Raw genomic sequence first — 26673 nt, forward strand, 5'->3', positions numbered from 1 at the left:
GATTTCATTCTCCGAGCTTGTGATCCAATTAACCCATAATTTTGGAACCTCATAGACATCAAAGGAGTCTTGGATTTCCATGACATAGCTGAGTAATTCACTGGCCTCAATGGTGACATCTAAGTCCAGTAATACACTCAGCTGTGACATACACAATGTGCCTAACATCATCACCCGAAGCACTGGAGTCTGGAGTGCTACCGGAGGCTAGGGAGCCCCCGAGGCACATGAAATGTTGCCCTCTTAGCGGTATTTCTAAATAAAGGAGAACCCTTTTAAATTTTGGGACAACCCATTTTTAAGAGCAGTCTCTATTTAGCCCTCAAGTAAAACCAGCATTACGTTTTTCAGAAATATATATTCTGTTTCCCAACTTCAGTGAAAATCCTGTTTTAATCTTGAGGTCAATGATCTTCTCGGTGCCCCAGGGGTGTGGCCATGTCTACTGCTGCTCACATTTTCTTTTTTTAGTGGCCAATAATGCACCTTCCCATTCACAATAAATGAATGCTTAGAAATAAGTACAGGTGGTCACTGACTTAAGGACACCTGACTTACAGACGACCCCTAGTTACAGACGGACCTCTCTGCCCCCTGTGGTGAAGTCTCTGGATGTTACTATAGTCCCAGGCTGCAATGATCAGTCTGTAATGAAGCTTTATTGATAATATTTGTTCCCGTTTCAGCACAAAATATATAAAATTCAATCGTCACAGGGACAAAATTATTTTTTTTTTGGGGTTACAATTATAAATTATACCAGTTCTGACTTGCGTACAAATTCAATTTAAGAACAAACCTAAAGAAACCTAACTACTGCCTGTAGTTGAAAGAACAAAACAGGTGCACCAGCAGTCCCGGCTCCACCCCCTGTGCACTGGAGAGTACATTTGCATAAATATAAAAACGGAATTTTCTCAAAAACGAAAGATCACTCAGAAACAGGAAAGGTATGTCTGAAAAACTTGTAAAGTGCACTACACAATGCGGGTTTTTCCTTGTGGGGTGATTTGGGAGCGGATAGACCCCCTTAAAACCCACCTCCCTTGGTGACCACTTTCCTGAGTGTCTCTATAGTGATAGAACCATCTGCAGAGAGGAAGGGTATTCAGAAAATAGTAAAAACTTTTGGGTATTTTCTCCTGTACTATGGTCCTGTATGTCACCCATCCTAAACAATACCGTCACATGCAGATCACATTTCATCCTCGCTGTCCACCAAAATTTAGATTAAACATAACTCCTGGCAACATCAGACTCCATGTCTGCCAAGTGACTTTTTTCTTCTTCCCGGCTTCATTTTTTCTGTCCTTTGTTGACAGATCTGGTCCCGGAGACGCACAATAGTCTAATTTGTGGAAGTTTTTTGTTATTATTCTGGCCATGATTTTAATTTCCTTAAAACCCCTTTGTATTATTTTGGTGATGACATGGCTGGAGACATATTTATTGACTCAGAGATGGCTTCAGGAATGTCACTTTCCTCAGATTTTTTGGAAGTGAAAAGTACAAGAAGCTCTCAGAAGTAAACTTGATGAAAAAAAGCCCCCAGTCATCAATAGAAAAGAGATAGTAGGGTCAAAAAGTCTCATTTTGAAGTGGTATTTATAGGTGATGTCACAGTACAGAGATAATACACACAGTGATGTCACAGTACAGAGATAATACACACAGTGATGTCACAGTACAGGGGTAATACACACAGTGATGTCACAGTACAGGGATAATAGACACAGTGATGTCACAGTACAGAGATAATACACACAGTGATGTCACAGTACAGGGATAATACACACAGTGATGTCACAGTACAGAGATAATACACACAGTGGGGGTCATTTACTAAGGGCCCGATTCGCGTTTTCCCGACGTGTTACCCGAATATTTCCGATTTGCGCCGATTGTACCTGAATTGCCCCGGGATTTTGGCGCACGCGATCGGATTGTGGCGCATCGGCGCTGGCATGCGCGCGACGGAAATCGGGGGGCGTGGCCGAACGAAAACCCGACGTATTCGGAAAAACCGCCGCATTTAAGAACCGAAAATGTGTCGCTCGGGACCCGCTTACCTTCACTCAGACGGCCTCGGTGAATTCCGGCGCGTTAAAATGCTTTTCAGCGCAGCAGCGCCACCTGGTGGACGGCGGAGGAACTACCTTATTAAATCCCGGCCGGACCCGAATCCAGTGCAGAGAACCCGCCGCTGGATCGCGACTGGACCGGGTAAGTAAATGTGCCCCAGTGATGTCACAGTACAGGGATAATACACACAGTGATATCACAGTACAGGGATAATACACACAGCGATGTCACAGTACAGGGATAATACACACAGCGATGTCACAGTACAGGGATAATACACACAGTGATGTCACAGTACAGGGATAATACACACAGTGATGTCACAGTACAGGGATAATACACACAGTGATGTCACAGTACAGGGATAATACACACAGTGATGTCACAGTACAGGGATAATACACACAGTGATGTCACAGTACAGGGATAATACACACAGTGATGTCACAGTACAGAGATAATACACACAGTGATGTCACAGTACAAGGATAATACACACAGTGATGTCACAGTACAGGGATAATACACACAGTTATGTCACAGTACAGAGATAATACACACAGTGATGTCACAGTACAGGGATAATACACACAGTGATGTCACAGTACAGAGATAATACACACAGTGATGTCACAGTACAGGGATAATACACACAGTGATGTCACAGTACAGGGATAATACACACAGTGATGTCACAGTACAGGGATAATACACACAGTGATGTCACAGTACAGGGATAATACACACAGTGACGTCACAGTACAGGGATAACACACACAGTAATGTCACAGTACAGGGATAATACACACAGTGATGTCACAGTACAGGGATAATACACACAGTAATGTCACAGTACAGAGATAATACACACAGTGATGTCACAGTACAAGGATAATACACACAGTGATGTCACAGTACAGGGATAATACACACAGTTATGTCACAGTACAGAGATAATACACACAGTGATGTCACAGTACAGGGATAATACACACAGTGATGTCACAGTACAGGGATAACACACACAGTAATGTCACAGTACAGGGATAATACACACAGTGATGTCACAGTACAGGGATAATACACACAGTGATATCACAGTACAGGGATTATACACACAGTGATGTCACAGTACAGGGATTATACACACAGTGATGTCACAGTACAGAGATAATACACACAGTGATGTCACAGTACAGGGATTATACACACAGTGATGTCACAGTACAGAGATAATACACACAGTGATATAATAATAATAATGATTTTTTTATGCAGGATTCTAGATTCTTTGTGTGTATTCCTATAGCTATACAGCTCGGACACGCAACTAGTTCTCTTCCTTGAATATTATACATGCAGTATATTGAATTATATCGCAGGAAAGCGCTATGAAAGAGAGTGGTGCGCTGCACAATACAGTCCCCCAGTGTACAATGTATAGTCAGGTATAATTCCCCCCCATGGCCGGGCCTCTGCTGTGAGGTATAATGGAGCTGTGTCATTATCGCCTGTCACAGCCTCCTCAGCCATAATGAGTAGCCGCGCTGCTGTGAGATCAATCCCAGCGCTGCGCAAATTCATTCATAACTTGTGTACACAAGACATAACCGGATGAAGCCACCATGAGCCTATTGGATAGGAATATATCTGATTGGATAGCTCTGCTATATACAGGCGGTCCCCTACTTAAGAACACTCGACTTACATACGACCCCTAGTTACATACGGACCTCTGGATGTTGGTAAGTTACTGTACTTTGAGCCCTAGGCTACAATAATCAGCTGTAACAGTTATCACAGGTGTCTGTAATGAAGCTTTATTGTTACTCCTGGTTCTTATGACAATCCAACATTTTTAAAATCCAATTGTCACAGAGACCAAAAAAAGTTCTGGCTGGGGTTACAATGATAAAATATACAGTTCCGACTTACATACAAATTCAACTTAAGAACAAACCTACAGACCCTATCTTGTATGTAACCCGGGGACTGCCTGTATAGAGATACAGGGTCATCTAACCAATCACAGAGAGCGAGGACGACGATCATAACTCCTGCTCACGAAATAAACATGGCCGCCAGGTAATATCCCAGGAGATAAAATGTAGTAAAAAAAAAAACATTCTGAATTAAAACTTCCATGTTGGTCTTGGTGAACTGGGACTGGCGCCATGGATAGGTAGTCACCCTGTAAGGCAATCTTTGGTGAATTGTAGGTGGTTGAACTCGTAATCAGTTATTAAAGGGATTGGCCATTTTACCTCATGGTTTTTGTAATGTGTGTGTAAGTGTGTGTGGGGGGGGGGGGGGCAGGATATTAGGTAATTTACCAATATACATCTAGTAATAGTTCTGCTCCGCTTTCCTGATATGTAAAGTGAAGCCTCCAGTCTCTTACCTCATCAGCCAGAGATTCCTGACCATAAAATGGCTGCAGATGGAGGGTCATGCTATCTCTATCTGGCCATGAGCAATCACCCTACCAGCACCCTAATCTTGTATTCATGAATACTACCATAAGATCCTGGCAGGGCGATTGTTCATGGACAGGTAGAGATCACATGACCCTCCATCTGCGGCCATTTTATGGCCAGGAATCTCTGGCTGATGAGGTAAAAGTCAGGAGGCTTCACTTTACATATCAGGAAAGCGGAGCAGAACTATTACTAGATGTATATTGGTAAATTACCTCATATCCTTCCCCCCCAACACTTACACACACATCACAAAAACCATGAGGTAAAGTGGCCAACCCCTCTAAGCCCCAGCAAAAACAAGCAACGATTTCTGACCCTTGTGGGGCCATCACGCTCTGTGGGAAGGGAAACAGGTCTATGGGGGCCTAATTCCTTTTTGGAGGACATCAAGTTCCTAGCCTTTTTTGGTAGTCTCGATGACTACATGTTAACCTCCTTGGCCCCTTGATCAAATCCAAAAAGTAAAAAAGTGCCCCCAGAGTGCCTAAATTCACTAAATCACAGATCACACCATAGGCATTGATAGGACACGTTCTCAAACTGCATATATATTCCTTGGTCTTCGGGAAATTTTAATAAATCTGTCAGATGCTCCGGATGTATTGACCTGGTGCCCATCTTCACACAATTCAATTATTGGACTTTTGTTTGGTGAAAGAACTTGTCTGTTGTTCCATTTTCGGATGTCCAAGTGGTCAAGGATTACGTGTATGAATGTAGGGTCCTCATTGCCTGGTGACCCAGCTCCGGCTTTTAAACCTTGGCTTCATCTGAGAGACTCAAAGGTGGTAACCCAGGTAAAAGCTGGGAGCAGGGGTGGAATAAGACCACCATGGACCCTGGGCTGTATGAATATTATAGCCCCTACAAGTCTGGAATTCCCTTCCTACATCTGGTACTAGAATCAGCTTCTTAGGGATTGGAGGATGCGTCCCTTCTGCTTTCCATCTGCAGTTTCAGGACCTTTGGAGGACCTTCATAGGTCCTGAAATGGTAGACATGTATTGACCGAAGGAAAAGATGTACAAGGATTTCATGGGTGAAGGTCCTACTCCGTATAAAATTTGGTCGGTGGTTTGGGTGGCCATGGGTCTCCTAGAAGGCTTGGGCCCTGGGTTACCGACCAATCTGTCTATATTATAATCCACAGCTAGCTGGAAGCAAAAAAAGGCTCTACCTGAGCTTTTTTTGAAGACCATCACATAATTGATTTTTGACGAATGTGGTCATTTCTTGGTTGGAGGGTTGGATAAGGTCTATGGGTGCTCTTCTTCTTTTGGAGATAGACCACATCCTTGACCACCTTTGGTGAGCACTTTTGTGGAAGGTGACTTCTATATAGTCTTCTACATCGCAATCATATACTAAAATGGACTTCTTCCATAGAGCGTGACCACGGCCAGACCTCCGCGGGAAGTAGAGGCAATCTAATCTCCCACTGTATACGGAACATTGTCATTAGTAGCACTTCAGAAATCTACTAAACTTCTGAAACACATAAAGTTTTATCTTTTTTTTTCCCCCAAAACTCGGCAATTGAAGAGCCTCTTCAGATAAAAATAACGACAAACATTCTACGGTCCTGCCCTATCGGAGGATTGCTCGTAGCTTCCCAAGTCATGAATCATACATAATTGTTTATGTGGACTGCGAGCACGAGGCCTTTCCCGCAATTGGAAACATATGTCTACCAGGCAGAAAATTTTTTCAGGAATAAGCATCTAATGGAGCTCGGCCTGACGACCGCAGAGGGCGGCTCTCGTCTTCTGTACATTCACTTCTTACGTCCATTGCTTCCTCCTCACATGTCAACATATGGAATCCCAGTACAGTGTCTGGAGCTCAAATTCCTTATGTGGCCTGTATATACTCACATGTCATGGATTCACTCCAAGCATGGAAAGCAGAAGGGATTAAAACAAGTGCAGAACAAGTGATATTTTAACCCTGAAAGTATTTGTTAAAAAACCCGCAAAGTTGAGCTAAAAGTAAAATCCAGTATTAAGTTTTAAGATTTATGAAGATACATGTGATAAAAGTGGGGTGGTTAATGGGCAAGGGGAGTGGTTAATGGGCAAGGGGAGTGGCTAATGGTAAACGGGAGTGGCTAATGAAAAGGGGGAGAGGCTTGATTATAAAAGGGCAATTACCCTAGGGGGGCTGAAATAAAACCATAAACATATTGGGTATCTCCATTTCCCAAAATGTCCACCCTATTAAAATGTAAAAACAATTATTTCCGGTGGCGAACGGCGTCATGGAAAATAGCGCCTAAATGTATGAATCAACACTTTTTCGCCATTTTACCTGATTAAAAAGTTGTACAGTTTTCAAAATGATATCAAAGAAAACGCCATCGCATCCTGCAAACAATGACAACTCACACAACCCCGTACACTGAAGTATGAAAAAGGCAATTTTTTAATGCAAGGTTTGATTTTTTTTTTTTAAAGGAAATCAATCAGTTAAAAAAAAAAAAAAAAAAAAAACCTTAGAAATACTCACCTCCGCTCCTCTTCATTTTGATCCCGGTGCTGTCCGTCGCTAGTCTTGACCAACGGGGATCACCTACTAAACAAACTTATAATTAGCAGAACGGAGTCCTGGGACAAGATGTCCGGTACTCCGGGCTGCTTATTATGTACGACCCCGCACCTCCCTCCCTCATGTGAGGGACCTGAATTCACTGGTAGATTTCCTTTAAAGGTATTAAGACATAACTAAACTATATGAATGTGGTATCTCTGTGACTGTACTGATCCAAAGAGTAACCGCACATTGAAAGACGTAATGATAAAGCCCATCAGAATGTGGCGCCAAATGTGGGTTTTTTCGTGAAGGCAAAGTTGTGTCATATGTGCAGGAAAATGAATGTACAGTATTCTTGCTATGTGGCTATCCCTATTGAAGTATGTGACCCCCTGTCAACACATTCTATACATTGCAAACACCCTCCCTCCACATGCTCCATATACATAAAAGCAGCAACATGTCAGGGAAACCCCTTTAAGACACCAACACCAAAACAAGGCTAAGATTTATCGTATATATATATATATATATATATATATATATACGGGAATGGCTACCATCAGTGATGTGTGACATCAGCTTAGTCCAGTCTATAGCATAATTTTGGAATTTAGACAACTTTGCATCAAATTTCTAAATTTGAGGCGTGGCTCTCCACAATCTCCTCCCACCACGTACAGTATACAATTTTATCCAGATTTTTGCCACAAACATTACCCTTTGCATTTCACAGGGAAAGGGGAATTTTTGGACGTGTCTGAACGTGACCATAGTGTGAATTCTTGCACATTACTGAATGAACTGGAAGAAGGTTGTTGGTACAGGATATGGGGCTGGGGGCTAATGGATGTCTGTACGGCTTTAAGATCACTTACAGGAAAATCTAATCTTATTGATCTCCTTCCTTCTAAGTAACAAAGGTTATCAGGGTTGTTGTCACTGCCGGACTTATAAACTGCAGGTCCATATCAGCACCTCCTCAAGTATCCTAAATTAGGGAGGGTTTCATCATGTCTAGGCCATACTTCCATGCATTTTCCTTAGATCTGTCCTTGTATTTGGCCACTGTTATGTCTGAACAATAGACTTTGGACCCAATGGTTCCAAAGTAAAGATCCTTTAGGCGCTCTGCATGCCGCCCTATAATACCTCATTCTCTTCTTAAAGCAATGCTAGTCTATGGGCTGAAATCGGTGCCATATAGAGGTAACGTTCTATGTCATAATACACCTATGAATGTGCCCTTAAAGGAAATCTACCACCAGGATGAAGGGTTGTAAACCAAGCACACTGACATACTGGTGAGTGCCCCCTCTGGCAGGTCCAGCTTTTCTTTTAGCTTCTTAGGGCCTGTTTTTACAATAAAAAAAACGTTTCACAAAGTATGAAAATGAGCCTCTGGGGCTCCAGACTCTATAGATGTCAATGGAACTTGGAGTCCTGAAGGCTCATCTGCATCATTTTTAAAACCTTTTTTTCTTAAAAACAAAGGCATTCAAAGCTACAAGAAGAGAAGCTTCTGCCGGAGTGGGCACACACCAGTAAGTCAGTGTGCTTGCTTTACAATCCTTCATCCTGGTGGTAGATTTCCTTTAAAGGAAGACTCCAGTCACAGCCGATTTATTGAATTAAACCTTGTGCAGGACCTGAATGGAGGAGCAGGACTCCAGGTTCTAGGAATCTAATGACAATGAGTCCTGCTCCTCCCTTCAGGCCCTGCACCGTGTATTAATTAGTGAATTAGCTTCGCCCGGAGTGTCCCTTTAACTTTTGCCAACTTTTGCCAACACCCCACAATAGGGATCACTTAACTAGGGTCCCTCAATTTAGTAGTCACACACATATCCAAATATCAACCTCTAATGGGGTCTGGCTTATCAGGCAGGAATAATATTTTGTCTGCTTCTGTATATGGTCCCAATTTAGAAACAAGGCTGTGCTAGGTCGCAAAGGCACAGGATACTCAAGTTATACCAGAATAACCCATTTGGATTTGGCAAAGTTGAGTCATGATTAAGGTTGTTACTAGAGATGAGCGAACATGCTCGTCGGAGCTTGATGCTCGGTCGAGCATTAGGGTACTCGAAACTGCTCGTTACTCGGACGAATACTTCGCCCGCTCGAGAAAATGGCAGCTCCCGCCGTTTTGCTTTTTGGCGGCCAGAAACAGAGCCAATCACAAGCCAGGAGACTCTGCACTCCACCCAGCATGACGTGGTACCCTTACACGTCGATAGCAGTGGTTGGCTGGCCAGATCAGGTGACCCTGGGATAGACTAGCCGCTGGCCGCGCTGCTCGGATCATTCTGTCTCTGGATGCCGCTAGGGAGAGAGCTGCTGCTGCTCAGGGAAAGCGTTAGGGTGTTCTATTAGCTTACTGTTAGGCAGGAGTGATTCTCAAAGAACCCAACAGCCCTTCTTAGGGCTACAATAACGTTCTACTTTTTTTATTTTAATTTGCATCTTTTACCATTTTGTGAGGAATTAGCAGGGGGACTTGCTACCGTTGTGTTTAGCTCTTAGTGGCACACATATCCATAGCAAAGACCGAAGTGGGAAAATTCAGTAGGGGTTGGATTTCTATTAGGCAATAACTCAGTGTCATCTCATCTGGCATAGTACTGTGCTTCCTTTGATACTTGGCTAGAAAATAGCCATAGGAGAATACAAACAGCTTCTTGAAGCCTACAGTAGCGTTCTATATATTTGATTTCTGGTTGATCTGCTGGTGGCTGTAGTTTCTGCAGTGCATGTACTTGCCAATTCTGAGCAATTTGTAGTGAGACTTGCGACCGCTGTGTTCTGCGCTTAGTGGCGCACATATCCATAGCAAAGGCTGAAGTGGCAAAATTCAGTAGGGGTTGGATTTCTATTAGGCAATAACTCAGTGTCATCTCATCTGGCATAGTACTGTGCTTCCTTTGATACTTGGCTAGAAAATAGCCATAGGAGAATACAAACAGCTTCTTGAAGCCTACAGTAGTGTTCTATATATTTGATTTCTGGTTGATCTGCTGGTGGCTGTAGTTTCTGCAGTGCATGTACTTGCCAATTCTGAGCAATTTGTAGTGAGACTTGCGACCGCTGTGTTCTGCGCTTAGTGGCGCACATATCCATAGCAAAGGCTGAAGTGGCAAAATTCAGTAGGGGTTGGATTTCTATTAGGCAATAACTCAGTGTCATCTCATCTGGCATAGTACTGTGCTTCCTTTGATACTTGGCTAGAAAATAGCCATAGGAGAATACAAACAGCTTCTTGAAGCCTACAGTAGCGTTCTATATATTTGATTTCTGGTTGATCTGCTGGTGGCTGTAGTTTCTGCAGTGCATGTACTTGCCAATTCTGAGCAATTTGTAGTGGGACTTGCGACCGCTGTGTTCTGCGCTTAGTGGCGCACATATCCATAGCAAAGGCCGAAGTGGCAAAATTCAGTAGGGGTTGGATTTCTATTAGGCAATAACTCAGTGTCATCTCATCCGGCATAGTACTGTGCTTCCTTTGATACTTGGCTAGAAAATAGCCATAGGAGAATACAAACAGCTTCTTGATCTTGAAGCCTACAGTAGCGTTCTATATATTTGATTTCTGGTTGATCTGCTGGTGGCTGTAGTTTCTGCAGTGCATGTACTTGCCAATTCTGAGCAATTTGTAGTGGGACTTGCGACCGCTGTGTTCTGCGCTTAGTGGCGCACATATCCATAGCAAAGGCCGAAGTGGCAAAATTCAGTAGGGGTTGGATTTCTATTAGGCAATAACTCAGTGTCATCTCATCCGGCATAGTACTGTGCTTCCTTTGATACTTGGCTAGAAAATAGCCATAGCAATAGGATAGCATTGTTTGGTTTTAAAAACTCAAAAAAAAACAAAAAACACAAAAAAAAAAAAAAAAACACAAAAAAAAAAAAAAAAAAGTAAAAAAAAAAATAAAGTTATAACTCTCATTTTAAAAATGTTTAACCCGAGGGCTAGGGGTAGAGGACGAGGGCGGGGACGTGGGCGTCCAACTACTGCAGGGGTCAGAGGCCGTGGTCCTGGGCGGGGTGAGACACCACCTGCTGATGAGGGAGCAGGGGAACGCCGCAGAGCTACACTCCCTAGGTTCATGTCTGAAGTTACTGGGACTCGTGGTAGAGCACTGTTGAGGCCAGAACAGTGCGAACAGGTGATGTCGTGGATTGCTGACAATGCTTCGAGCAATTTGTCCACCACCAGTCAGTCTTCCACGCAGTCCACCCATGTCACCGAAATCGCCACTCCTCCAGCTCCTGCACCTCAGCCTCCTCCCCCCCAGTCTGCCCCCTCCCAGGAAAATTTGGCATTTGAACCGGCATACTCTGAGGAACTGTTTTCTGGACCCTTCCCACAGTCACAAACCACTTGTCCGGTTGCTGCTGAGCAATTTTCCGATGCCCAGGTTTTCCACCAGTCACAGTCTGTGGGTGATGATGACCTTCTTGACGTAGTGGAAGTGTGTAAAGAGGTGTCCGACGATGAGGAGACACGGTTGTCAGACAGTGGGGAAGTTGTTGTCAGGGCAGGAAGTCCGAGGGGGGAGCAGACTGAGGGATCGGAGGATGATGAGGTGACAGACCCAAGCTGGGTTGAGAGGCCGGGTGAACACAGTGCTTCTGAGACGGAGGAGAGTCCTCGACCTGAACAGGTTGGAAGAGGCAGTGGTGGGGCCAGACGGAGAGGCAGGGCCAGAGCTGGTGCATCAGCGCCACTGTCAACTAGTGAAGCTCCCGTGGTGAGGGCTCTTGCGGCGAGGGCTAGATCTTCAGAAGTGTGGAGGTTCTTTAAGGAAACACCGGATGACCGACGGACTGTGGTGTGCAACATTTGCCAAACCAGGCTCAGCAGGGGTTCCACCACTACTAGCTTAACTACCACCAGTATGCGCAGGCATATGAATGCTAAGCACCCCACTCAGTGGCAACAAGCCCGTTCACCTCCGGCCGTGCACACCACTGCTCCTTCCCCTGTGTCAGCTGCTAGTCAGCCCCCTGCCCAGGACCCTGCCACAAAAACCCCATCGTCGCCTCCACGATCCTCCACAGCATCCACCAGCGTTCAGCTCTCCATACCCCAGACGCTGGAGCGGAAACGCAAATATAGTGCAACCCACCCGCACGCCCAAGCCCTTAATGTGCACATCTCCAGATTGCTTAGCCTGGAGATGCTGCCCTATAGGCTAGTAGAGACCGAGGCCTTTCGCAACCTCATGGCGGCGGCCGCCCCTCGGTATTCGGTCCCCAGCCGCCACTACTTTTCCCGATGTGCCGTCCCAGCCCTGCACCAGCACGTGTCAGACAACATCATCCGTGCCCTGACCAACGCCGTTTCTGACAAGGTCCACCTGACCACGGACACGTGGACGAGTGCTGCCGGGCAGGGCCACTATATATCGCTGACGGCACATTGGGTTAACTTGGTGGAGGCTGGGACCGAGTCTGACCCTGGGGCTGCTCATATACTGCCGACGCCGAGGATTGCGGGGCCTACCTCGGTCCAGGTGTTTCAGGCCTACTATGCCTCCTCCTCCTCCCACCCCTCCTCCACCTCCTCCTCCGAACTACCATCCGTGGGCACGGCGCCATCAGTCGGTAGCTCTAGGCACAGCAGCAGTGCCGTCGCTAAGCGACAGCAGGCGGTGCTCAAACTGCTGAGCCTAGGCGACAAAAGGCACACCGCCCAAGAGCTATTACAGGGCATCACGGCGCAGACTGATCTGTGGCTGGCACCGCTGAACCTCAAGCCGGGAATGGTTGTGTGTGACAACGGCCGTAACCTGGTGGCGGCTCTGCAACTCGGCAGACTGACACATGTGCCATGCCTGGCCCATGTGTTAAATCTGATAGTGCAGCGTTTCCTCAAGACATACCCCAATCTGTCTGATTTGCTCACGAAGGTGCGCCGCATCTGTGCGCATTTCAGGAAGTCCAGCCCAGATGCTGCCACTCTCAGGGCAGCGCAGCGCCGCCTCCAACTGCCCGCTCACCGACTGTTGTGCAACGTGCCCACGAGGTGGAATTCAACACTGACCATGTTATCCAGAGTTTACCAGCAGCGCAGAGCGATTGTAGACTGCCAGATGTCAACTTCCACCAGAACTGGTAGTCAGGTCAGTCAGCTTCCTCAAGTCTACAATGAGGAGTGGACGTGGATGTCTGATATCTGTCAGGTGCTGAGTAACTTTGAGGAGTCAACACAGATGGTCAGTGGCGATGCCGCCATCATCAGCCTCACCATCCCGCTGCTTGGCCTGTTGAAAAACTCTCTGGTCAGCATGAAGTCGGAAGCTTTGCGCTCGTCACAAGAGACGGGGGAAGAATATTCCCTTGTTGATAGCCAAAGCACCCTGAGGTCTGTTTCTCAGCGCATATCGGAGGAGGTGGAGGTGGAGGAGGATGAGGAGGAAGAGGAGGAGAATGTTGGCGAGACACAAGAGGGGACCATTGTTGAGTCCTTCACTGTTCAGCGTGTATGGGCAGAAGAAGAGGAGTTGGAGGAGTTGGAGGAGGAGGAAATGGACAGTCAGGCCAGTGAGGGGAGTGAATTCTTACGCGTTGGTACTCTGGCGCATATGGCAGATTTCATGCTAGGCTGCCTATCCCGTGACCCTCGCGTTCAAAGAATTTATTCCAGCACCGATTACTGGGTGTTCACTCTCCTGGACCCACGGTACAAGCAAAATCTTCCCACTCTCATCCCTGGAGAGGAAAGGAGTGTGAGAATGCATGAATACCAGCAGGCCCTGGTGCACAAGCTGAAACAGTATTTCCCTTCTGACAGCGCAAGCGGCAGAGTGCGTAGTTCTGCGGGACAAGTAGCGAGGGAGAGTAGGCGAGCAGGCAGCTTGTCCAGCACTGGCAAGGGTACGCTTTACAAGGCTTTTGCCAGCTTTATGTCACCCCAGCAAGACACTGTCACCTGTCCCCAGTCTCGGCAGAGTAGGGCTGATCTTTACAGAAAGATGGTGAGGGAGTACGTAGCTGACCATACCATCGTCCTAAATGATCACACAGCTCCCTACAACTACTGGGTTTCAAAGCTGGACATGTGGCACGAACTGGCGCTGTACGCCTTGGAGGTTCTTGCCTGCCCTGCCGCTAGCGTCTTGTCCGAGCGGGTTTTCAGTGCAGCTGGTGGCATCATCACCGATAAGCGTACACGCCTGTCGACTGACAGCGCTGACAGGCTGACGCTTATTAAAATGAATAAAGGCTGGATTTCTCAGAATTTCCAATCTCCACCAGGTGAAGGAAGCTCAACCTGAATAATTGATCCACTCCTCCTCCTCCTCCTCATTTTCCTCCTTCTCCTCCTCTTTGTACAGTAAAGCAGAGGAAACTGGCTATTTTTTGACAGGGCCCACTGGCTCTTGCTATAGTACTTCATGCATTTAATTTTTCTGGAGGGCCACCTACCCGGTCCTCTGTTTGAAACAATTTTTGTGAGTGCCACATACAGGCACTCAATCTATTCCATTTTACTGCAGGGCCACCTACCTGCTCCTCTGGTTTGAACAATTTTTGGGACTGCCACATACAGGCACTCAATCTATTCCATTTTACTGGAGGGCCACCTACCTGCTCCTCTGGTTTGAAACATTTTTGGGACTGCCACATACAGGCACTCAATCTATTCCATTTTACTGCAGGGCCACCTACCTGCTCCTCTGGTTTGAACAATTTTTGGGACTGCCACATACAGGCACTCAATCTATTCCATTTTACTGGAGGGCCACCTACCTGCTCCTCTGGTTTGAAACATTTTTGGGACTGCCACATACAGGCACTCAATCTATTCCATTTTACTGCAGGGCCACCTACCTGCTCCTCTGGTTTGAACAATTTTTGGGACTGCCACATACAGGCACTCAATCTATTCCATTTTACTGCAGGGCCACCTACCTGCTCCTCTGGTTTGAACAATTTTTGGGACTGCCACATACAGGCACTCAATCTATTCCATTTTACTGCAGGGCCACCTACCTGCTCCTCTGGTTTGAAACATTTTTGGGACTGCCACATACAGGCACTCAATCTATTCCATTTTACTGCAGGGCCACCTACCTGCTCCTCTGGTTTGAAACATTTTTGGGACTGCCACATACAGGCACTCAATCTATCCCATTTTACTGGAGGGCCACCTACCTGCTCCTCTGGTTTGAAAAATGTTTGGGACTGCCACATACAGGCACTATCCAAATTAAATTGTCTCCATAGCAGCCTCCACACGTTGTCTCCATTGCTACCTCCAAAAGTCGTCCATATAGCTGCCTCCATACATCGTCCCTTTATCAAACGAGGTGTGTCAGGCAGAAATTTGGGTTGTTTTCATGGATTCCACATCAAAGTTGTTAACTTTGTCGCCACCCTGCTGTGTTATCCACAAAATATACTGGCAAACTTTTACCATTTAGGGATATTATTTCAGCGCTTCTTGCGCATCTGTTTACATTCCCCTCACCCGGCATATCCTAAACTTATAAGAACGCTACTACACTTGATCTTATACAAAAGGTTCTTAGAAGTGCTGTTTGGGGAGTAGCCTAGAGACAGGGGCTTGGATTGGCGAAAGCTCGCCTGGCAGCGGAACGCCAGCTCCATGCGCATCATGCGCTTCTTGCGCATCTGTTTACATTCCCCTCACCCGCCATATCCCAAACTTATGAGAACGCTACTACACTTAACTTGGTGCAGGCTGGGACCGAGTCTGACCCTGGGGCTGGTCATATACTGCCGACGCAGAGAATTGCGGGGCCTACCTCGGTCCAGGTCTCAAAGGCCTACTATACCTCCTCCCACCCCTCCTCCACCTCCTCCTCCTCCGAATTACCATCCGTGGGCATGGCGCCATCAGTCGGTAGCTCTAGGCACAGCAGCAGTGCCGTCGCTAAGCGACAGCAGGCGGTGCTGAAACTGCTGAGCCTAGGCGATAAAAGGCACACCGCCCAAGAGCTATTACAGGGCATTCCACATCAAAGTTGTTAACTTTGTCGCCACCCTGCTGTGTAATCCCCAAAATATACTTGCAAACTTTTACCATTTAGGGATATTATTTCAGCGCTTCTTGCGCATCTGTTTACATTCCCCTCACCCGGCATATCCTAAACTTATAAGAACGCTAATACACTTGATCTTATACAAAAGGTTCTTAGAAGTGCTGTTTGGGGAGTAGCCTAGAGACAGGGGCTTGGATTGGCGAAAGCTCGCCTGGCAGCGGAGCGCCAGCTCCATGCCAAGATCCAACTAACATAGTTTTAACTGCAGCACCTTTAATCTACTACTAGTTCACTGCCTCCATACATCGTCCCCTTATCAAACGAGCTGTGTCAGGCAGAATTTTGGGTTGTTTTCATGGCTTCCATGTTAACTTTGTCGCCACCCTGCTGTGTAATCCACAAAATATACTGGCAAACTTTTATCATGTACCGATATTATTTGAGCGCTTCTTGCTCACCTCCTTTGGTTCCTCTCTGCCACCCATTGGTTTGAAGCCTGAGTCCATTTAGGGTATGTCGCCATGACACTCTCTAGCCTGCTGCCGCTGCCTCTGCATGCCGTCCCCTATAGTGTCAGGGTCAATTATTGGATGTTTTAGATGCTATCTAGCTTCATTCTGTCACTCTGTCATGGCCATGCTGTTGCCCATAATTTTGGCATAATGGTGCGATTATGCAGCCTCAGAGGCATCCATGCATGCTGCCCCTGCTGTTTCCTGTCCATTTCCGTGGTGTTTCCATCCTTTTCTGAGGTTCCCAGGTGTTTGGCCAAGCTTCCCTGTGCAGAGCCTTGGTCCCCTTGAAAAATGCTCGAGTCTCCCATTGACTTCAATGGGGTTCGTTATTCGAGACGAGCACTCGAGCATCGGGAAAAGTTCGTCTCGAATAACGAGTACCCGAGCATTTTAGTGTTCGCTCATCTCTAGTTGTTACCCATATGATATTCCATGGGAATGGTACATGTTGTGGATATCAGGGATGCTTTAGCGAGAATTGTATTGGCAACCCCTACTGTATTAATACCTCTGTATGCCACCAATCAGATGTCATTTTATAGGGGAACGGAAGGGCCCTAATTTATTAGGATTATAATATTTTACAGCTTGTACAGTAAACACAGGATAGCTGTCAGGATGCCAGCCTCTCCATTAGCGCGGCTTTGCTCAGCTGAACAAGCATATTAGATGGACGGAGATAAGCAGCTGCTCTATAACCCGGCGCTGCTTATCTACAGGTTATTTCCCTCTGATTCCCTGACAAACCTGATATTATCACCGAAACCAATAGGATATAGAAACAAAAATCTGTCCATATAAAACTATGGAATTCCAGTGAATTCTATAAAAATATAAATATATAAATATACAGATTACAAATCTGTACAAAACAGATTTCTATCTATAGGTTATCTTCATACATAAATATAAACCGCTAGGGTCAGCAAAAGGCAGGGAACATCGCAAACACATTGGTAGCATCTGCGGCCAAATGAACTGTAATAACCTTGGAGTAAAGTAATTACTCTAATATTCTGGAAGAAATCAGAAAAGATTTGCGTTTTGCAATATAAGGAGTGACTACTGCGGTGTCCACAACAACATGGCGGACCTGGGAGGTCAAACTGCTTTGTAGCTCGTAGCAACCAATCACGATTCAGTTTTCATGCTGCAAAGGTGGGGTCAGGAATGATAGCTGGGTTGTGATTGGTTACATCTCGAATTAGCTTATATGATGGTAGGCAAGGTGTACCCTCGCACAGGTTGATGTCATCATCAAACCAGACAATCAGGGATGCACCAGCCAAGAGGCGGGTCGAGCCGCTTGCCTCAGGCGGCACCTCCTGCAGCAAAATGAAGGGACAGCATTAGAGGAGCAGTCACCTGCTACAGAGCAGGACATGACACTTATAATTAGGGCCTCTTCACACCTAACGTCAGCAGGGGTGTGAGACACTGCATAGAGAACCCACTTACTAAAAAATAACCTGATATATTACTTCTGGATGGGGCGGAGGGGGCACAGTTCTATAGTTTGCCTCAGGCAGCAGATAATTAGGGTTACCCCTGCAGACAATGTAGGTCTACTAGTTGCACCATTGACTGACCCCCCCCCCCCCTATATAAAGTCACTAGATGTACCCAGTTACCCCAAATGCAATGGAAACCTCTTATAGGTCCCTAAGACCCCTGGGCCTAGGGGTGGACGTGCCTTCTACCTTCTCTCATATTAAGGCCCTACCATCAGCTCCAAACACAGAGTGCCCCGTAGGAGGAGCTTTAGGGTTCAGAGGTCAAAATTTTACACCTTTTATAGTATATTAGTAAATTGAAGCCATACACATATTATTAACCCTTTTGACATAAAATCACGTGACAACCCCTACACGGTGCAAACTACAACTTCAAGGAATACATCATGGAGCTGCAGAAGTAAAAATTTACTAACATTACACAATTTTCTGCAGCCAGATGCCAAATTTTCCACAAGGAAAAAAAAAAATAATAATACTGCTTCCCAAAATTCCTTAAATATATAAGACACCAATTTGTGAAAATCACTAATAAGGTTGGACTGACTCTTAAAGTAGTCACCCAGCTTTCCGTTGACCCTTAACGGAATATACGGCCCCCATTGTTAAGTGCATGTGCATCCAATGCGTCTGGCGCAGTGTGTGTCAGTCCTCACTGCAGTCCTAGAATTGTATTCCGTCTTCATTGTTTGCATTAGTACTTGAAGTATTATTAAAGTGAGAGGGTGGGATAAAAAATACTCAAAAATACAAAATACAAAAATAAATCAGAGAAATTGAGGATTGGCGCTCAGAAAGCGAATTTGCTCTTACCTCATCGGATTCCTCGCCACCATAGAGGTACATTGCTGTAGTCCCCCAGCAAATAAACTAGGAAGCCAGCACTTCCATCAGGCGACGGACAAAGAGTTTTTGTTGTGGTACAGCTGGAAAACTGGGAGAGATGTCGCTTTCCCACGCTTCGACCCCTCTCCAAATAAATACTGCGTCTATATATACGCTCCACGTATGGACGGCAATGTCAGGCTGCAGTCAGCGCAGTGTAACAGGCTGCGGAGGGCTCGGAGCAGCATAGCCTGGGAAGAACATATCCGTTACTCAGGGATGGGAGGATTTACTTGGGAGAATAATGCAGGGTTCTGGTAAATGAAGGTGGTCACATGCTGTGGGGGGGACGAGCTCATTGGCTGCTCCCGGGCTGCTAGAACTTTCACAAACTTCTTAGAAGTTTTCCTCCTCTTTCCAGAGTGATGATAGACTCCAGGAACACTCACTGAGAACTACAGGGAAACCTCATTCACAGCAATGTAGTAGGGAGTAATGGTGGGGGGCACGGGGCGATAGGATAGTGCAGAGGGATCACTGGGATAATATGACAATACTTGGGGATCACTGTGCAACAGTACTGGGGGACCACTGAGTGATATAATAGTACTGGGGGACCACTGAGTGATATAATAGTACTGGGGGACCACTGAGTGATATAATAGTACTGGGGGACCACTGAGTGATATAATAGCACTGGGGGACCACTGAGTGATATAATAGTACTGGGGGACCACTGAGTGATATAATAGTAGTGGGGGACCACTGAGTGATATAATAGTAGTGGGGGACCACTGAGTGATATAATAGTACTGGGGGACCACTGAGTGATATAATAGTAGTGGGGGACCACTGAGTGATATAATAGTAGTGGGGGACCACTGAGTGATATAATAGTACTGGGGGACCACTGAGTGATATAATAGTACTGGGGGACCACTGAGTGATATAATAGTACTGGGGGACCACTGAGTGATATAATAGTACTGGGGGACCACTGAGTGATATAATAGTACTGGGGGACCACTGAGTGATATAATAGCACTGGGGGACCACTGAGTGATATAATAGCACTGGGGGACCACTGAGTGATATAATAGCACTGGGGGACCACTGAGTGATATAATAGTACTGGGGGACCACTGAGTGATATAATAGTACCGGGGGACCACTGAGTGATATAATAGTACTGGGGGATCATTGGGATAATATAATAGTTCTGGAGGATCGCCAGATGATCTAATAATTCTTGGGGATTATCGGATGATATAAAAGTACTGGGGAATGACTAGGTGATAAAATAATATTGGGGGATATAATAGTACTGGGGGGGGGGATGTCACCAGTTTATATAATAGTACTGGGGGATCACTGGATGATATAATAGTACTGGGGAATCACAGAATGATATAATAGTACTGGGGGATCACCGGTTGATATAATAGTACTGGGGGGTCACTGGATGATATAATAGTACTAGGCGATCACCGGGTGAGATAATAGTACTGGGGGGGTCACTGGATGATATAATAGTACTGGGGAGGTCACCGGATGATATAATAGTACTGGGAGGTCACTGGATGATATAATAGTACTGGGGGGTCACCGGGTGATATAATAGTACTAGGAGGTCACCGGATGATATAATAGTACTGGGAGGTCACTGGATGATATAATAGTACTGGGAGGTCACTGGATGATATAATAGTACTGGGAGGTCACTGGATGATATAATAGTACTGGGGGGTCACTGGATGATATAATAGTACTGGGAGGTCACTGGATGATATAATAGTACTGGGGGGTCACTGGATGATATAATAGTACTGGGATGTCACTGGATGATATAATAGTACTGGGGGGGGGTCACTGGATGATATAATAGTACTGGGGGGTCACTGGATGATATAATAGTACTGGGAGGTCACTGGATGATATAATAGTACTGGGAGGTCACTGGATGATATAATAGTACTGGGAGGTCACTGGATGATATAGTACTGGGGGGTCACTGGATGATATAATAGTACTGGGAGGTCACTGGATGATATAATAGTACTGGGAGGTCACTGGATGATATAATAGTACTGGGAGGTCACTGGATGATATAATAGTACTGGGAGGTCACTGGATGATATAATAGTACTGGGGGGGGGGTCACTGGATGATATAATAGTACTGGGGGGGGTCACTGGATGATATAATAGTACTGGGAGGTCACTGGATGATATAATAGTACTGGGGGGTCACTGGGTGTTATAATAGTACTGGGGGGGTCACTGGATGATATAATAGTACTGGGGGGGTCACTGGATGATATAATAGTACTGGGGGGGTCACTGGGTGTTATAATAGTACTGGGAGGTCACTGGATGATATAATAGTACTGGGGGGGTCACTGGGTGTTATAATAGTACTGGGGAGGTCACTGGATGATATAATAGTACTGGGGGGGTCACTGGATGATATAATAGTACTGGGGGGGGTCACTGGATGATATAATAGTACTGGGGGGGGTCACTGGATGATATAATAGTACTGGGGAGGTCACTGGATGATATAATAGTACTGGGGGGGTCACTGGATGATATAATAGTACTGGGGGGTCACTGGATGATATAATAGTACTGGGAGGTCACTGGATGATATAATAGTACTGGGGGGTCACTGGATGATATAATAGTACTGGGAGGTCACTGGTTGATATAATAGTACTGGGGGGTCACCAGGTATTATAATAGTACTGGGGGGTCACCGGGTGATATAATAGTACTGGGGGGTAACCGGGTGATATAATAGTACTGGGAGGTCACCGGATGATATAATAGTACTGGGGGGTCACCAGGTATTATAATAGTACTGGGGGGTCACCGGGTGATATAATAGTACTGGGGGGTCACCGGGTGATATATAGTACTGGGGGATCACCGGATGATATAATAATACTGGGGGGTCACCAGGTGATATAACATTACAGTGGGATCACCGGATAACAAAATGCAGAGTGCCCTCCCTACTTACAGGACATGTTCAGGAAGAGTCCACTATAATAGTATCTATAGCTACACATTACACAATAGGGAGTTTCTTGCCTCTCATCATGACAAGTGCAGATTGTCAGACTGACGCATTACACAATGGATCTGTCCTCTTGTGTTTATGCAGTAAATGTGGTATTTTACAGATTCCAGAGATGAAAGGAAGTCCACATCAGAAAGCAATCTGCCGTCTATGTGTCAGCTCAAAGTGCTTTGTAAGAGGTTTTACTATGAGGATTAGGTCTGTCTTATGCTGCGGCTGTGCCCCACAACTTCCCCTATAAACCTACACACTTTATAATAACATGGCAAAAGGAAATAAGCTGCTGCCAGACACTTCTAGCGACATCTATCCCACCAGAGCTCCGGGGGCTTAAAGAAAATCTACCATTTGATTTGATGCATTATAAACCAAACATACCTTGTGATGCAGACACATATCTTGTTCAATCTCTGTGCTGAGTGGTTTTGCTGAAAAAACAATGATACAATTCAGAATAATGAGTCTCTGTCGCTCCTGTGGCTGGCTCAGCGCTTCTCTTCTTACACTGCTCAAGAGAATGATGTAATCACTGACAGGCAGAAGTAATCAATCGCTGCACCATCCCCCAGCTGCTGTGCATGAGTCATCCAGCTCAGGTTGATTAGTCCTGTCGGGACATTGCAGACAGCTTGTGTTTATGTACTGCAAGAAGCCTGCAATCCAGCTCTCCCAAGGTCCTGAATGTCATAATTGTTTTTTTATAGCAAAACCACTCAACTGAGGTATTAAGCAAGATATATTTCTGCATCAGTGTATCTACAGCAGTCTCAAGGTATGTTTGGTTCATAATGCACCAAATCAAATGGTAGATTTCCTTTAAGGGCAATCTATCAGCACACTCTATGTTTAAGTTTTTAGTAATAGCAGAACTGTAACAATGCCTTTATATTTCATGAGTGTAGCTTTGTATTCATACAATTCTCTCATATCCCATTAGCTTTTTATGCTCAGTATAAGAAAAAGAAGCCAAAATCTAATTTCTCTTCCACTACCTCTTCCATGTGGTTTACAACACAATTGCAAAATAAGCAATGGAGACAGAGTGGTCGTTGTAACTCCATCCGACGTCTATGACCTTTATCCCTGAAGCTGTTTGACCTCTGACTTTTAAGGCCTTTCTATCTCCCCAGCCTTTGCCATTGGCTGCAGACACTTAATTACACTAAAAGTCACTAAGTAGCTTAAAGGGGTATTCCGGGAATATCAACGTCTGACACAAAAACCCTTGATGATATAAATAAATGAATACAACAATACTCAATGTCATTAGTCACAAAACGGAGCTAAAATAATATGATTTTATGATTTACAAAATTTATGGCCTCTCTAAAGTAGGTGGAGTTATCACTAAGATGGCCGCCACTGGAAACTACAAGTTCCATGATCCTTTAGTTCTCAGTAACTCCTCCTACCACTTATGCTCTGCTAACAGTGATGATGTAACAGGTTTTCTTGCTCTGTTACCATAGTAATGAAGTGTAACTGCCATCACCACAACACTGGCCATACTGGATGCACTGCAACCAACCGACTACCGCCAAACGTAGTGGTGATCACATGACCCTGCCCAGGCAGGTACAGGACATGTGATGTGGACATGTGACCAGCGGACATCTTCTTTTCTGCGACGGACCGCGCGGAGGAAATTAACGGACTGATTAAAGGGCCGGTAGCATTTTAATTCTTCATTACAGTGCATGTCACCAGCATTTTCTGCTAAGGGGAGCAAAATTTTTAACAACAACTAATTACACATTAGCTTATATTTTGTGTGCCCACTTGTATATGAATTATGCAGATTCCTGGAATACCCCTTTAAGGTTACTTCATTAGCTCTATTGCTACGAAGAATTAAAGGTAAACGCCGTTTTTCTAAGCTGATTTTTATCTCCTCGGTCACACAGTATATGTATAGTCCTCCAGATTTAGCATCTAGACACAGATTGGGGGTCATTTACTAAGGGTCTTTTCGTCGGGTTGCCCGAAAATTACTAATTTGGTTTTTGGCGCACGCGATCGGATTGTGGCACACCGGCATCATCATGCACGCGACGGAAATCGGGGGCGTGGCCGACGGAAAACCCGACGGATTTGGAAAAACTGCATTTAAAAAAAAAATGTGTCGCCCGAAACACGCGCTTACCTGCACCCAGGATAGCTTGGTGAACTCCAGTGAACTCCGAAGGACTTCAGCGCAGCAGCGACACCTGGTGGACATCGGGCACACTACCTTAGTGAATCGCCGGAAGACCCAAATCAGCGTCGGAGAACCTGCCGCTGGATCGCGAATGGATCGGGTAAGTAAATCTGCCCCTGTATATGTATAGTCATCTAGGCTCCTTCTAGGCTTGTAAGAGATATGTAAGATCATCTTCAAAATTCATGTTTTTATCCTAAAAAAAAGATTTTAAAACAATGGCACCATAAAACACATCCTAGTGGTGGTTCCTCCACCCAAACCATGAATGGTATCAGAACCTGTTTTTAAAGATGACTCAATATTTGGGGAATGTGCACACAGGAAAATTTGACACGGATTTTCAACCAGAAATTCTGCGTCAAACTCTGCTGTCAAGTTTTCTGACGTGGAGTTCGACCAACAAGACCCATAATTCTTGCAGAATCCACACAGGATTTGTTCAGAATATTGGACGCACGGGCAGATTAAGACCACCATGAGCCCTGGGCTGTATGAATATTATAGCCCCTAAAAGTCTGCGATCACTTCCTATATCTGATACTAGAATCAGCTTCTGGGTGAATGGAGAATCTGTCCCTTCTGCTACTTTCAATCTGCAGTTTCAGGACCTCTGGAGGACCTTCAAGGGTCCTGCAATGGCTCTTGTGTAAATGTGTATTGAGGGTATGAACAGATGTACAAGGATTTCATGGGTGAAGGTCCTTCTCAGTATTAAACTTGGTTCATGGTTTTGGTGATCATGGCCCCCTAGAAGGCTTGGGCCCCCGGCTGCCACCCAAATCGCCTATATTATAATCCACTACAGACTGGATGTGTTGTGTCTTCTTTGCTCCTGACAAAAATAAATGCATCATCTCCAATATGTTTAATGAGATAAATATTTCATTGTGGATTTTCCATCATTGTGTGAACATGCCCTTATAGAGCCACTGACTCTGGTGCAGTTGAAATTTGTTCCCTAAATGCCATCATTAAAAAACAATCAGCATCATTAGTTTCATAGCTAAGTTTGCTCTTGACTGTCAGGTGGGTGGTCCTGGTCCGTTTCGCCACCCTGGGACCGCCCATTTGACACTGGAAAGCATAACTGTAATATTAATACTAAAACTTACAGTGCTGATTACTCGGGAACGGTGGGAGCTAGTGAAACATTTTCAACTGCACCCAAATCATTGGAGTGGATTATCTAATAGGATGCAAAGTGTTAGATTTGGTGGAAAGTCTACTTTAAATATTCCATTTATTCTATAAGGAAATCCACCATGGTGTCCAAGAGGAGGTGACATCAGTGTAAATCCGTACAGTAGGTTAGGAGGATTTTCTCATGTATGACATATGACACTGTGGAAGTTTAAAAATGCATTTATTGCCTATAAGGTTCCCCTTTCTTAAAGGGATTGTCTGAAATCCAATTTTTTTCCCCAAAAATTGAAATATATTGGGCTCATTTACTAAGGGTCCATATCGCACACTGTTCGTCGGGTTTCCCGGCGATTTCAGATTTGCCCAGAATTTGGTGCACGCAATCAGCTTTTGGCGCTTTCACACAACAGAAATTGGGGGGGGGTCATCGGACAACCCGACGGATTCGGAAAAAACGCGGAATTAAAAAAATTATTTTAACTCCGGTGGACCTCGGCGCAGCAGTGACACCTGCTGGATATCGGGCGCACGGACCTTAGTGAATCCCGGCAGACCCAAATCCTCATCGGTCAAGGCGCCGCTGGATCGCGACTGGACCGAGTAAGTGAAGGTGCCCCATTGTCATGAAACAATCCTGTTTCACATACCTGTGATGTGATCCTGGGTTTCCATATGGAAAACAAATGTATAATATAATATATATGTGTCTGGCGGATGTCGGATTAGCTGTCCGATAAATGACCTTCTTACCCTATAATACTGACACAGTGACACCTTTATTCCCAGGTCAATGACGCTGATACCTCTACATGTTAAAACTAAAGGATACCTGGTTACAGCCACAGCACAATTACCCCTATAGCTCCAACACTATGGGGCACATTTACTTACCCGTCTCCGGAGTTCACCGAAATTGCATTGTCTGTTTATAATGCACAGTGTCGCGATTCACTAAGATCGTGCTCCCCACATCCTGCATGTGTCCGACAGAGTTCACCTTCTTCTTCCTTGAGCACATAAGCGCGACACAATTTGAAAGTTAAATCCCGCGCTCAGTACGAATCAGTCGGACCGTCCGACGGCCCCCCCAATTACTGTCGCATGGAGAACCAGTGCAGCCGCGCCACAATCCGATCACGTGCGACACAATCCCAGCAGAGACCCCTGTTAAATACCTGTCCAAGCCAAGCGGCGAACAGTTGGACGAAAGTGCTGGGCGCGACCCTTAGTAAATGAGCCCCAATAAGTCCATATAGCTCCAGCACAATAACCTCTATAGCTCCAGCACATTGA

At 45.4% G+C, this 26673-nt stretch overlaps 1 protein-coding gene across 5 annotated transcripts in view; it reads right to left on the reverse strand.

Annotated features, from left to right (window-relative positions):
* The window catches only part of CACNB2 (calcium voltage-gated channel auxiliary subunit beta 2), a 195176-nt gene that overhangs the window by 72764 nt on the left and 95739 nt on the right, over positions 1–26673 (reverse strand). The window contains exon 1 of one of the 5 annotated variants that reach the window (XM_072154207.1): positions 18945–19237. The exons of the other annotated variants lie outside the window; for them this stretch is intronic. Within the exon in view, the coding sequence (XP_072010308.1) occupies positions 18945–18977 (33 nt within the window). The 5' untranslated portion in view covers positions 18978–19237. Of the gene's footprint in view, positions 1–18944; positions 19238–26673 lie in introns of those variants that run through there. 5 annotated transcript variants of the gene reach the window in all.

The sequence above is a fragment of the Engystomops pustulosus genome, chromosome 5 (genome assembly GCF_040894005.1).
Source record: "Engystomops pustulosus chromosome 5, aEngPut4.maternal, whole genome shotgun sequence".
Lineage (NCBI taxonomy): Eukaryota > Metazoa > Chordata > Amphibia > Anura > Leptodactylidae > Engystomops > Engystomops pustulosus.